The sequence below is a fragment of the Camelus dromedarius genome, chromosome 23 (assembly GCF_036321535.1).
Source record: "Camelus dromedarius isolate mCamDro1 chromosome 23, mCamDro1.pat, whole genome shotgun sequence".
Classification (NCBI taxonomy): Eukaryota; Metazoa; Chordata; class Mammalia; order Artiodactyla; family Camelidae; genus Camelus; species Camelus dromedarius.
This window is the reverse complement of record NC_087458.1, coordinates 16,030,383-16,045,420: the sequence shown is the minus strand read 5'-3', so window position 1 is coordinate 16,045,420 and position 15,038 is coordinate 16,030,383. Positions and strand designations below refer to the sequence as shown.

At 37.6% G+C, this 15,038-nt stretch overlaps 1 protein-coding gene across 2 annotated transcripts in view; it reads right to left on the bottom strand.

Moving 5' to 3' along the window:
• The window catches only part of TIPRL (TOR signaling pathway regulator), a 28,415-nt gene extending 13,844 nt beyond the window's left edge, over positions 1-14,571 (bottom strand). For both annotated transcript variants that reach the window (XM_010984465.3, XM_031435827.2), the window contains exons 1-4: positions 14,363-14,571; positions 9,433-9,612; positions 8,646-8,745; positions 804-935 (exon numbers count right to left, since the gene is read on the bottom strand). In XM_010984465.3, the coding sequence (XP_010982767.1) occupies positions 804-935; positions 8,646-8,745; positions 9,433-9,612; positions 14,363-14,466 (516 nt within the window). In that variant the 5' untranslated portion in view covers positions 14,467-14,571. The remainder of the gene's footprint in view (positions 1-803; positions 936-8,645; positions 8,746-9,432; positions 9,613-14,362) is intronic.
• Positions 14,572-15,038: the final 467 nt, after the last annotated feature.

Here is a 15,038-nt window from a genome sequence, read left to right as displayed (position 1 = left end):
AATTTCCATACTCATTATGCAGCAAGGACAAGGTCTGATGTGGGGCCCTTATCTTTGATAGTCCTAATGATAAGTGCTATCATTCAGGGGTTAAAAAAAAGTACTCAGAGGGGTACGGAAAAGGGATATTTGACTCTGCCTCAGGGAGCTGTGGTAGGCATTGCAAAGGAGGTGATACTTTAGCTGAAGGATAAGGCATTTAATAAAAAGTTTCAGTTGAAGTTTTTCTGGAAAGTGAAGGAAACCCAATTATAACCTAACAGTAAACAAATAACATTAGACTGCTAGGAGTCTATTTATTTTCCTTTTTAAGCAGGTTCCACTGGAAGTAGTTTGTCCTCTGCTGGTGGAAAGGAATACAAAACAAGAAGGGAATTAACACTTTCATTTGTTTCCCACTTCTGTGCTGGAGACTGAAGTTCTGTTTAATGGAACACTGAAATCTGACACATGGGCCACTTTTTAAAGTGATATCCCCTGTGCTGCCTGCAGATCCTTTCAATATCATTTTTAATTCAGAATGTGAAAATTAAAGCATAATTTTCATTCAGATTAAATAATAAACAGAAAACCAACAAAGTAGCCAAACAGGTCTATGAAGAAAAAAAAATGCTTTGCTAAACTGAAGTCTTAACAGTATACTAAGACTTTGTGAATTTTATAATGGATGTTAATAAGATGTATTCTACACCCAAGTGAAACTTTACATGGCATTATGACAAGAAGTGGGATTCGAAGTCAGTCTTATATTCCTGACCAGTGGTAAGAATGGAAGAAAGAAGTTAATTTAACTTCATACTCACAATTTTCACACTTAGACTTGAAACTCCATGATCGTGAAGTTCATCCTCAAACAGGAGAACTTCTTCAAAAAACTTAATCTGTTCTCTGGCTTTCAGTTTCTCTGTATCTATATGATCTGTCGTAGGTACAACCTGAAAGAAAAAATTTAAGAAGGGGCACATTAAAAAAAAAAAAATTTAAGGAGCTAGAAAAGTAGGAAAGCAGTTTTCCTACCAGCCTTTTCTGCATAGTCAGAGCACAGGGTTCTAAATCTAGGTGTCATCAGCAGACAAGAAAGTTGAAATATATGCCTTGTCCCCGAAAAACCTAAGATGGCTGATACTATAGCTTTACAAAACACAAAGTCAAAATTCAACATCTTTCATGTTAAAATCATTAAATAGACCACATTAAAATCAAGTACTCTATTGTCACCATGAGAAAATTAACCATCTGAAAATTAGTCAATGTAATTAATTATTACTATCACAGAAGTTCAAAGCAGTTTCATGCTGAAATGCAAATCAAAACTACAATGAGGTTATCACCTCACACCAGTCAGAACGGCCATCATTAAAAAGCCCAGAAACAATAAATGCTGGAGAGGGTGTGGAGAAAAGGGACCCCTCCTACACTGTTGATGGGAATGTAGTTTGGTGCAGCTGTTATGTAAAACAGTATGGAGATTCCTCAAAAGACTGAAAACAGACTTACCATATGATCCAGCAATCCCACTCCTGGGCTTATATCCAGAGGAAACCTTAATTCAAAAAGATACATGCACCCCAATGTTCATAGCAGCACTATTTACAATGGCCAAGACATGGAAACAACCTGAATGTCCATCAACAGATGACTGCAAAAGGAAGATGTGGTATATTTATATGGAGTACTACTCAGCCATAAAAATAATGCCATTTTGCAGCAACATGGATGGGCCTGAAGATTGCCATTCTAAATGAAGTAAGCCAGAAAGACAAAGAAAAACATTGTATGATATCATTTATATGTGGAATCTTAAAACAAAACAAAACAAAACAAGAGCTTATTTATAAAACAGAAACAGACTCACAGACATAGAAAATAAACTTGTGGTTAAAGGGGGTGGGGAGGTGGAAGGGGGTGGAAAGGAATAAACTGGGAGTTTGAGATTTGCAGATACTAACTACTATATATAAAATAGATAAACAACAAGTTTATACTGTATAGCACAGGGATCTATACTTAATATCTTGCAGGAACTTATGGTGAAAAAGAATATGAAAACGAATATATGTATGTGCACATATGACTGAAACATTATGCTGTACCCCAGAAATTGACACATTGTAAACTGACTGTACTTCAATAAAAATACATATTTACAAAAAGCAGTTTCATGCTGTAAAAAATCTTTTAGGACATTCATTTGGAACTTAAAAAAATTTTCCCATTAGAATGACATTATATATTTTTGATTCCCCAACCTAACAAATAAAATAAAGTGTTTTAAATAATGATGTAAATAAGAACTTTTAGAGAAATTTTGAGGGGAAACTCCTAGCATTCCTAAGGGCTTTAGAGGATACTGGCAATTTTTCAATGTATTACTTTGCAGCTCCCAGACACATATTTACATAACCCAACAAAAGCAGCAACAGTCTCAAGGTTGGTCACATCAGTAGCTCACTAAATGCAAATGTCTCCTAGTGGTAATGTGAAAGTATGATTTGTGATATCATTCTTTACTATATCCAATTTCACTACAAAATGTTCAGCTTTTCTATTCTTTAACATAGTTGTATCATAAATAAACAACAATGCTTGTTAAACCATGAGTGTTCAGTAAATGGTAGCCATTATTACACTTCACTTAGTAGCTGTGATTAGATCATGTGTTTGACTCAGGGAAAGAATTAAGACATGGAGAGTAGTTTGAGAAAACTGGGCAAGAATTAGAAGAATATGATAATTGGATGTTCAAGAGATTACACAGATTTTGTGGGAAAATGGTCTAAGAGAGTATTGAGTGATTTGGGAGGAGGGTGGGTGGCTGCTATGAAAGAAACTAGCAGCTTGTATATGATTCCCAAGAGGTAAAAAAAAATGTCCATAGTTCCTGCACTTTCACCTACATTTTAGATAACACTTTAGCCCTCGGCAACTGTATTCCAACATGTACTTGGAGCAGACGTGAGACCACAAGTGAAGCTGCCACTGGGAGGGGAAGGAAGGTGAGGGGTAGGGTTAGGGCAGCATATAGCCAGCCCCCCACATCACTGGCATGTTTGTGATCTGTTTAAGACCAAAGTTGGTGCCTCTAGGATTGCCTAAGGGCATAAAACTTCCGATAGTACTAAATAAACACAGCTTCTGAATTCCTTATTTTTTATTTAGTTTTAGTTCAAAGGAACACATTTGAAAGATCCTCCTTATAGACACACCTGACTTCCAAAAAATTAATCATTACATGATTTTCTCATTAGTAAATGGCTACTTCACTAATATGTCGTATGTGCCTTCAGCAGGTGGCTGGTGAACATGAATCTATCAGTTTTGCCATTTACTTGTTCTTATAAAATGTTTGAAAGAAAAAGAAAAAATAATTAGATAACACATGGATTAGGAAAATTCATTATATTTAGCTCATCTGTATACTATCTTTTTCATTTACAAGGATAATTATGTATAAAGTTTATATTTCTCATCCATCTCTCTTCCTCAACTCCACTTATCTCCTCCCTGAACTAGAGCATCTGAAAAGGGGAAAAAACAAACATAAAAGCAAAAAAAAAAAAAAACAGTTAAACTTAAGACACACTGAAAACTTTTAGCTTCCATCATTGTCAAAATTAGTAACCTGGACAAACCCTCCTGCTGAAGACAATTTTTAAATGCTGGATGGAAAAACAAAAACTTCTTAAAAGCATCATATAGCTAAGGCACTGAAGAATGACTGGACTGCGATCTGGAAGAGGACTGGAGCCCAGAAAAGTGAAAGTGAGCCTACAGTTGGCTGGCTTTGGCCTTGAAGCATCAGCCAAGGGCTGGTGCGAACGAGAGGCTGGGCTCTGCTAGCTTTTGCTGCCACCACTGCTCAGTGTTCACTAAGGGCAAAGACCTTGGAGAATTCCCTGTCCCACTCTCAATTTGGGGATGACACTCTAAAGTACTTCACCAGTTTCACACCTTCTTATATTAGAGGCCTACTAAACCACAAATCTGGTTCCAGACTGGAGGTTAGCAAACTAAGACTTCCAGGCCAAATGTGGCCCCACCTATTTTTGTATGAACTTAAAGCTGAGAATCGTTTTTATATTTCTCAAATGATTGGGGGGAAATTTTTCAAATAATATTTTATGACACACAAAAATCACATGAAACTTAAATTGCCATGTCCATAAATAAAATTTTACTGAAACACAGCTGTGCCCATTCGTATGCATATAGTCTGTGTCTGCTTTCAGCTACAACAGCACAGATGAATAACTACAACATAAACACTATGGTCCTCAAAGCCTGCAACATTTACTATCTGGTCCTGTACAGAAGAAGTTTGCAGACCTATGCCCCTGACTATGAATGTCCTCAAGTGCCTCTCAAAAATACACAAAAATCCTCTCTGCAGGAAACCAGCATCATCCTGGGGTTCAAAGGAAAATAAGAAGGCATATTAGGAGCCTAGACACCATAAACCAGAACCAACAGAAATAACAAGACAATAAAAGACAGTATTGAAAATATGAGGCCCAAGCTGTAAAACAACAACACGCACTAGTTTCAAGGAAATAAAAGCTAAGGTTGAAAATTTCAAAAGGTACTAGGGAATATTTTCTTAGAAGCATTATGATCAGGAAAGCTCCTGCTGGGGGGTGCTTGCAATGTTCTATTTTTCTTCCCGGGTGGTTACATTTCACAATTCATTAAACTGTACCTTCATGTTTTACCAACTTTTCGAAGTTATTTCACAATTTTTAAAAGGCTTAAAAAATACATGGAGCAATACAAATATTCTTGATACCTTACAAGGAAAAGGAGTCTTGGTCACATCTTTCAAATGGAACTATCCTCATATCATATGGAGGCTTATCATAAGGAAACTACCTGATATAAATATTTTTAAATTTATCATATAAAGTTAATTAACAACAAATGCTAAGAATCCTATGTCACATTTCCTTTTAAAAAATTACTGAAAACAGAGTGTGTGTGTGGGCATACACATCCTATTAGGAACATAAAGTGAAATTGCTGTGTTTTATAATTACTTCTTTCTTTAAAAAAAAAATGGAGATACAACTCCCATACTATATAATTCACTTTTTAAAGTGTACAATTTAGTGGTTTTTAGTATATTCACAAGACTGTACAGTCATCACCATTATCTAAACTCAAAAAGAAACCACCATACCCATTAGCAGTCACTCTCCACCCTCCCTTCCCCTTGCGCCTGGAAGCCAGTATCCTAATTTCTAGTTCTATAGATTTGCCTGTTCTGCAAATCATTCTGGAATCATATTCATGCACCTTTTTTGTCCGGCTTCTTTCACTTAGCATAATGTTTCCAAGGTTGTAGCATATATTGGTGCTTCGCTCCTTTTTCAAGACTAAATAATATTCCACTATCTAGATACCTGTTACGTTTATCCACCAATGAACATTTGAGTGGCTTCCACATTTTAACTATTACAAATAATGTAGCTATCAACATTCATGTATAAGTTTTTAGGTGTATATATATATATATACTTAGGAGTGTTATTGCTGGGTTATATGGTAACCATATTTAACTTTTTTTTTTAATTGCTGGCAAAAAAAATACATAACAAGAAATCTACCATCTTAAACTTTTTAAGTGTACAGTTCAGTAGTGTTAACTATATTCACACTGTGGTCAGATCTCTAAAGCTTTTTCATCTTGCAAAATTGGAACAGTATCAGAATTATTAACCTGTACTTGTGAAAAACAACTATCAACTAGCATACAGTACTTACACGTAGTTCTTTTTGCCTGTCATCTTACAAACTCCATTCATTTCATTTCCAGTGTTTATGTCAGCATATTTCCCCCCTAAATTTACTTTTAAAGGCTCAAAATATTAAAGATGATATGCAAATGGCCAATAAGCATATGAAAAGATGCTCAACATCACTGATCATTAGGGAAACGCAAATCAAAACCTCTTATACACTGTTGATGGGAATGTAAAATGGTGCAGCACTGTGAAAAACAGTATGGAGGTTCCTCAAAGAATTCAAAATAAATTTTTCATATGATCCAGCAATTCCCCTTCTGAGTATATACCCAAAAGAACTGAAAGCAGAATTTTGAAGAGATATTTGTACACCTGTGTTCACTGCAGCACAGCCAAGAGATAGAAGCAACCCAAATGCTCATTGACAAATGAACGGAAAAACAAAATGTGGTATATACAGGCAATGGAATATTACTCAGCCCTAAAAAGGAGTTATGTGGGGTTTTTTATCACAATGGAAAAAAAAAAGGAAAAAAGAAAGCTTAAGACACTGAATCACACTGAATGTGTTGTGCAAATGTTCCAGCGTGCTTTAAAAAAAAAGCTTTTCTAAATGCATGGACACTAAGCATGTTTTATTCCTAAAAAGCAGAAAAATAGGAGAGACAGTCTTCCACTTCTATTCTCCTATAGAGTCAATTTATTTATATAATAGGAAGGAAGAAAACAGCCAAATGCTGATAGGTTACTATTGCCCAGGTACGTATTAGGCATTTAACCTGTTTTCTTGTAACATTCTTATACTATAATCTTATGAGAAGTGCCTATGGCGGCCCAGACGATAAATGGCAAGGCTGGGTATGAATCCAGCCAGGTCACTACAACTCTGTGACTGGCTCTTTTCTCTTACACCATGCTACAACTCAGAGTAATAGGTTAAACGATTGAGAAGATTAAGAAAACATTACACACACACACACACACACACACACACACACCAGCCCCCAGCAACCAAAAAGCAAGAATTTAAGGACAAAGGAAAGGCCTCATTCTCTGATATTCTTACTGTACATATAAAATACATTTTCCTTCACAGGCATACACACCCTATACATACCAGGGCTTCTGAATAGTGTTTTGAGGAAGAACTGAAGGATTAAATAATTTTCAATCCCAAGTAATATTATAGTTCAAAAAAACCCTTAAGTATCGGGGGAAAAAAGGTAAATGTGAAAAATTTCTTATGAAATTGATCTTCCACGTGTAACAAATGTGGTTAACAATAAACTATAGCATTGGTGTTATGTCACTAAGAGATGCATACTTTATGATCTTGAACCCATTTCTTCATCTACAAAATGATAATAATAATGCCTATCCTACAAGGTTATTTTGAGGATTAAGCAACAAAATCCTAACAATTTTGCCTGGAAAATGGTCACTCCATTTTTTTAAGGCAATGAAGGAACATATTCATCAACTCTGTTTAGACCATAAAGGAAGAGTAAATACTACTTAAACAATATGACAACTTTTATTCTTGGTATTTCAATAATATTAACTTAGTCCCCTTGGTATTAGGGATATGATATTATCATAATAAAGGCAGCTGCCATATATTGAGATCCTCTTGTGTTGACACTGTACTCTAAACACTTAACACATATAATTTTATTTACCATCTCAGCTGATCTTATCCCAAGTTTACCAAAGTGAGAAACAAGGCTTAACAAAGATTAAATTGCTTTTCCAAGCTGTTAGGTGATGGTGCTGGAATTTGAACACAGGTCCACCAAAGCCTGAGCTCCTCACCACTAGTGAGTGGTTTATCACGTTAACATTTGTCAGCAACACCTCAGAACAAGTTACACAACAGGCTGAAGTGTCAATAAAGAGTACTGAGCACACGCCTGTCACCTCCTACTACTCTCACAGTCCCCGCCTCTCCTGCTGTGGATCCTGCTCCTTGGTCACAGCTAATGCTACTTCCTAGCCTCCAGGAGGCTTTCTGTAAGTCAGCCCACAAGGTAAGCCATCAGCATTACTGCACAGGGTTAAAACAAGCTCCCACTTCCTCACTCCTTACAATGAAATATCAGATGGCCTACACACTCTGCAAAGTTTTTCAATCAGGAGTGAAAAGAGAAATTAATCTATGAAGTACTAACAGACTGCAATAACCTTCCTCCTGCACTAGACTGTAATGGAGGGACTTCTGTCTGTTCTCTGCCGCGTCCATGGCTCCACATATAAGAACTATCAACTCCCCTTCCTAGTGTCATTACCATGAAGTGAATCTCTAGCTAAGCAGGATTTACACAGACACAACTGAACATTAACACAGAGCTTCAGATTTTATTAACAGCTTTCCTATAGATTATCTCATACCAAAACTCTGCTGTGAGGTAGATATTTCTGTTTATCCAACTTACTGATAAAACAGAATCAGACAGATTAAGTAACTTGCTTAAAGTCATACCAGGTTCACACATAGCGCAGGCGAGACAAAAACCTAAGTTGTCTGACCAGAAGTCCTACCTGCCCACATTATCTTTATCTGTAAAATTGTAAGCTACTAGCTAGCCGGTTCTGTCTAAATCACCTAACATATTACACCAAAACCAGATATAAATATTAATGCTTCTTGACAGTGATAATGATAACATTAAGGCAGTCTGCCATTGCTCCCAATCACATTTTTAATAAAAATTGTTCCACTACGGCCTTCCTTTATTTTGTGCTGATAATCAACAGGCAAGATCCCTTCACATTAGGTTCTGAAGCCTCCCACAACACAAAGTACGCAGCATGAAAGCAGCCGGAAAAAACAACCCATTGCTAGAAAGTTCTCACTCTCAGACTGTCCAAGACCATTAATGACTCATAAAAACAAAAAATAAGATTTACCTTTAACTTAAGTGATTCTCCAAGTAATGTTCCCTTGTAATCTGTTGTATAGGTCCAATCATACGGTTTAATAACCTCCTTGGAGTGTTCACCCTCCGTCCTCAAATACCAAAATGAGAAGGATCAGGTTCAGTGATGCAGAATACAGATCATCTGTATACATGTAACACACCAAATGACATTCTACAAATAATATAAAATATCCTACTAAAGACATATGCTTGTCATAATTCACTTATACAAGATCTTTATTAGTTTTTTTGGACATTTATTGTTATTTAATTTGTCATATACTAATGTAGTCTCTCCAACTAGTCTGTACAGTGCCTGAGGACATGGTTTAAAGGCTTACACTTTTTTCAAAGAATCTACTACATACTAGGCACAAAGTAAATAACTGCTGATCTGATTATAAAAGAAAACACATTTTTCTTAATTTCAATGCTTCTCAAATTTTCAATGCAAATCGCAAGTAAACATTTTTCTTCAAAAACAGGAACATTAAAGTACACAGTGTAATGCCTCTTCACTAAAGAACACTGAAAGCTCAAAAAAGTAAGCACTACATAGCTCAACTCAATTGTAATTCAGTTTAATTGAAGAAGTATTCAAGAGTGGGGTAACTAATCTCTATTTTATGGATGAGAAAAACGAACTCTAGAATGATCCAACCATCAAGTTTAATAATAATATCAGTCCTTCATTCTAATAAAACACACATGTCACAACTGAATATCTGTTCAACTCTTTTCTTTTTTGTTTAACCTTTAACTGCTTAGATTCTCACCTGCTTTCCTGCCACTCTTCAGCACAGGCTACTTTAAGCATTCCTTGGTAGTTGTTCACACATCTTAATGCATCTGTAGCATTGAACTCAATCCCAAAGCCAGAACCATGCTGGATCCTTAAAACGTTGTCTCCAAACATCATTTCAGGGAGAGATGGCATATGCAATTCATCAGCTAACCTATGCAGAACCAAAAGTTAGCAGGATTATTTTACATCACTGTTGGTTGGCACTTTTGTTTCCTTTTGATCCCCACAGAATACCTCCTACTCCTAAATGAGTTAACTAATAAATGTTTTAATAACATGATAGATTTGTAAAGTTTATAAATGCTTTCATCATCCATTCTCTCTTATAACCCTTGGTATGACGATTTTAAAGTGGCTGCTAGTTACTTCAAAAAAAGTAGCTCCTCGCACAGGTTGCCATGCCTTATGACCCTATCCCCTCAGTTATGACCAGGACTTTCAATTTAGAGATGAAAGTTCAGCTTCTCAACCAAAGGCAATTATCTACGTGTTGGCAGGAGCCCCTGAATTTTAGCCTGAGAACTCTGCCCAATACAATCATGCCAAATTGAATAATGGCCAATTAAACTTACTCTGATCTCTCTTTTCATAAGTCTGAATGACAGTTAAATGAAGCACAGACCAAGAGACATGGCATGACATAGAGCCATGAGGTAAAAAGGAAGAGAGAGTGAAAATTTTAAGTAACAGCAGAGAAGCAGACAGAGCAAAGCAGAGACTGAGAAATAAGACTAAGAAATAAGTCTCTAAGAGTAGAGACTTCTATAGTAGTTGGGGCCACAAGAACTGCTGTTCATTTTCTGAGCTAATTCCTGCATTTAATTATGTCCTCATGTACTATTAAATTCTCACACCTTGAGGCAAGCTGGGAGGGTCTCCATTCCTTGCAACCTGAAAGCATAATTAACACAGAAGTTCCATGGAAGTGACTTTCCAGTTAACTTACGTACCATTTTTTTTTTATTTTATTGACTGGAAAACTTTCAAAATGTATTACAGACTTCTCTGTGTTCTTACACAGAAAATACAAAGTGCTATTTTACCTTTTCTTGATGATCAGAGATCATTACATTTAACAATCTTGTCAGACAATGTCTTCAAGTTCAATTGAGTATCTTTATCTCCAGCTGCTCTAGACACACCCTCATCCCATTTTATTTGACTTCTAATCTAACATAGGCTGGAAAAGCAAACAATCACATTTCTTAAAATTGCATAATGAGTAAACAGAGAACATGAAAAACAATAATAATTCATTTACTAGGGCAAAGAGACTGTAGGGAACCTTTTTCCTTCCTTACATTTCCAGTATAGTTATAATCATAAAATAGACAAAGAGTCAAAAGTTTAAATATGCTTTGAGTGAAGTTCTACGGGAGTCTGAACAAAGTACAGGATTCTAGTGCAACTGATCTATGATAGCTACTGAAGCAGATTCAAAGGCTTTCTTTTCCTTTTTCTTTTCTAAGATTTCTAGATTTTTGAACAGCTACATAGCTATACTTGTTAGGTAAGGTAAAATACTTTATTAAAGAATATATTCTTATATAAAGCTAACAAAGGATCTATGCGTATCCCAGGACCACAGTTATCCTCTTTCCAATTGCTTTAAATGTATTTCCAATCAGACACACCCATCTAGCCTTGTACATATATTAAAAACAAGCAAAAAAACCTGCATAAACCAATTAAAATATTTAAGCTTTAAATGGAAAAATATATTGATTCTTATTAGAAACATCTATTTCATTCTTGGGTCATCAAAGCCACACAACTTTCAAGAATAAAGATGAATTCCAATTCCATTATGACGGCCCAGAAGAGGACTTAAAGCACCATAAGCCCATGTTTCCATAAGCTTCCTATCCTGGTGAAATTTTTGTTCTAACACAACAATTATATTAATTATAGCCATGAAGAAAAGATAGTAGTTGAAGATCCTGTTTCTTCTAGGTAAACACAATTTCCAGTAAAATTCTTAACTTGTTGCACGTTTAAAAAGGTGGTGATAAAGAAAGCAGAAGCACCCACACTGATGAGGGAAACCAGCACGTGCTCACCAGGATTTTGATTGCATCAATTTACATTTCACCCTGGGGCAAAAATTAAGAACGAAGTACCAAGACTTTAATCAAATTTATATTCTTTGACTCAAAGTATCAGCTTTGGGAAATCTGTAATAAAGAAATAATCTCCTATCTTCCCCTCTGAAAAAAAATTAAAAAGAAAAAAGAAAAAATCTCCAATGCAGGAAAAAAACACAACTATACACATTAATACTCATAATCATCTTATTTTTAATAGTGAAAAAGAAATACTCTGAATGTCTAATTATAAGGAAATAAATGGTTATGTAAACTATAGTATATCTGTATGAAATATTATGAATCATTAAAAATGTTTAAAGGGAGGATATAATAATGTAGAAAAATGCTTATGATACAACAGTAAAGAAAAAAAACAGACACACTCTATGTTTATTACACCTGTGTGTTTATGTATATGTGCACATATCAGTGATCTAACATTTTAAGTTGCACATCTTTAGGATGATATCTAATAACTTTAAATTTCATTATAAATTTACATTTATTTTTTGTTATTAGGAAATAAAAAATATTAAAATCGAAAGATTGACACTACCATGCAAATGTCCATAAACAGATAAATGGATAAAGAAAACGTGGTTTATACATATGATGGAATACTATGCAGCCTTAAAAAAGAAGGAAATTCTGCAGTATGTGACAATACAGATGAACCTTTAGGACATTATCCTAAGTTAAATAAACCAGTCACAGAAAGACAGATACCACATGATTTCGCCTATATGACATATCCAAAATAGTCAAATTAATAGAATCAAAGAGTGAAATGGTGCTAAAGGGAAGCAAGAAATGAGTTATTAATCAACAGACATAAAGTTTCAGTCAAACAAGATAAGCTCTAGAAATCTACTGCACAACTCTTTACCTACAGTCAGTAATAATGTATTGTACACTTACAACCTTGTTAGGAGGGTAGAGCTCATGTTAAGTGTTCTTAACACAATAAAACAAAATACCTTAGGGCAAGGTATCATGGAAAAATTTAGGATGGGGGAGGATAAGCCTTTCTTTCGTCATAAGAAAGGAGGACTAAGTACACTCAGGTAGATCTATTTTAGAAATAATAAAGAGACTGAAGATCTGGAATTTGATTCCTTTAAACCTCTCCATGCATCTAACACCTCCTGGAGAGTCTGCAAGTAAATTGTACAGGTAACCACAATTTGAAGCTGACTATTTTATATACAGTACAATTATATACAGTGCAATATGTAACAGAGAAAGTTATAAGGAGAGGAAAACTGAATAACTCCTCAATCTGTGGTGAAATAAAGGGAATTTTTTCCCCTTTCTGTATTTTCTTAATTTTTAGTGACTCTGCAAGAATGTCACTTTTTTGATTTTTAAATTAGGAAGTTCATCATCCTTTCATGACTCTCCTCTCTTCCTTGGTCACTAACCTCTGCCTAAATCTTAAAATACCAGTGCATCCTAGGGTTCCATCTCATGACCTTTCCCTTTTCTTCTGGATAACTTCTAGATGATCTTAATTAACTCCCAAGGTTCCACGTATCAACTATAAACTGAAGGTTCCCAAATGTAAATCCACAGACAAGTTACCTTTTTTAAGGTCCAAGTTAGATATATCCAAATCTCCAGTTTATAACCCAGATACAACTCATATTTCAACAAACTAAACTCATCCTCTATCCAACACCTGCTCCCAGTCTGCTCCTCCTCCTGGGTTCCCCACCTTATCCAACCGCAATGCTTTCCATACAATAGCCGAAGTCAGAAATACTGCCAATAGTATAGATTCCTCCTTTTTCCTTCCTCCTCCTTATCCAGTCCTGCAGCCCTCCAATCCATTCTCCAAATCATCCCCAGAGAAATCTTTCTGAGTGTACATCTTATAATGTCGCTCCTTTCTATAAAATGACACCCTGTGGCAGTCATGTAAAATTCAAAATTCCTTGGCCTAGCATAAAAGTTCTCTCAGTGGTATCTCCACTCCCCAGGGGCCTACCTGACTTGCTTATCATCACTATAATACTCCCCCTCTGATACCTCACGCTCCAATCACACAGAAACAGTTCTCCAAGGCTCCCACCCACTCTCTCTGACCTCCCAGCTTGACACGTACCCCCTGACCCCCTCCCCCTAAAACTTTGTCAAGATTCAGTTCAGGCATCACAAACGCATCACAGCTGTCACTCTCCCTGGCCTTCCGGCTTTACACATGTCCCCACTACCACCCCATCCTACCGACTTTATCAAGATCCAGTTCAGTCATCCCAATTTCCCGGACGCCTTGTTCCCCTAAACAATCTCAAATAACCCTGCACATACACGTCTATCAATTCACACAATATTGTAATTGTCTGTCTCTCTCAGAAGACTGAATTCTTGAGGCTATCTTTCGTCTTCTGCATCTCAAATGCCTGGCACAGCACCAGACATGCTAAAAACCAAGCCTTTATATCATCACCGTTATTACCCCCCCCCCCCAAAAAACCCCACAGGTCAGAGACATCCAGAAAGAAAGAGTCTAAAGGTGGCGCAGGTTGGGGCAGGTAGAGACCCAACGGGAGGGCAAAGTTCACAGGAAGAGTCACGCTCTGCTCAAACCCAGGCGGAGTGACAATTTCACGAAGGCTGTTCCTGAAGAACCCGAACCGAAGGACAGGCGGTGGTAACAGGAATATTCCCTGGTGTTGTCATTCAAAGGTCCGGTCCGGAGGGACCCAGCCTCAGTCCCAGAAGGGCTGGGGCTGCGCGGAGCTCGCCCTGCCTCCCGCCCAGGCCCAGCTCCCCGGCCCGCGCCCGCGCCCGATCCCAGCCCCGGAGCCTCACTTCTCCACATCCGCTGACTTCATGATGTGGGTCTTGGACGCCGTCAGCTTCCAGGGCCCGAAGGAGAAGTCCTGGTGGCTGCTCTGGAAGCCGTGGATCATCATGGCCGCGACGGGGCCCGCGTGGGCCACAGGGAACAGACTGAAGCAGCGGCGGCAGCGCCAGCGGCGGCCGACACCGGTCCCTCCGCCTCCCTCCGGCCCAGCCCCCTCGGCTTCCGAGCCGTTACCATGCCCGGCCCCGCCCCGCCCCGCCCCGCCCCCTGCCGGCCGACCCGGACGCGGGCCCTCCTTTCCGCCTTCTTCTCCGCCCCTCGGCCTTTTGCTTCCGGGCCCAGTTGCCAATATTGCGTGACCCACGTCTTACGTCACGACGCACCAGAGTAAAGGAGGGGAGAAGTTGCTGTGGGCGAGGCTTCCGCAGCAGAGGGTGTGGTCAGGGGCGCACCGCCCCCTGAACTTACTGGATGGCGCGGCATTTTAACGGACTCCAGTGTTGGAGAAGGTGAGTCCCACGTGGTCGGTATGGACCTTACAAAGCAGTGAATTATCTCGCGTGTTGCCGAATCGTAGAGAGGAAGGAGGTGCTCTACATTTTTCTGTTGAGGCCAAAATTTTTTTTATCTTTTTTTTTTTTTTACATTTTTTTTAATTGAGTTAGTCATTTTACAGTGTTG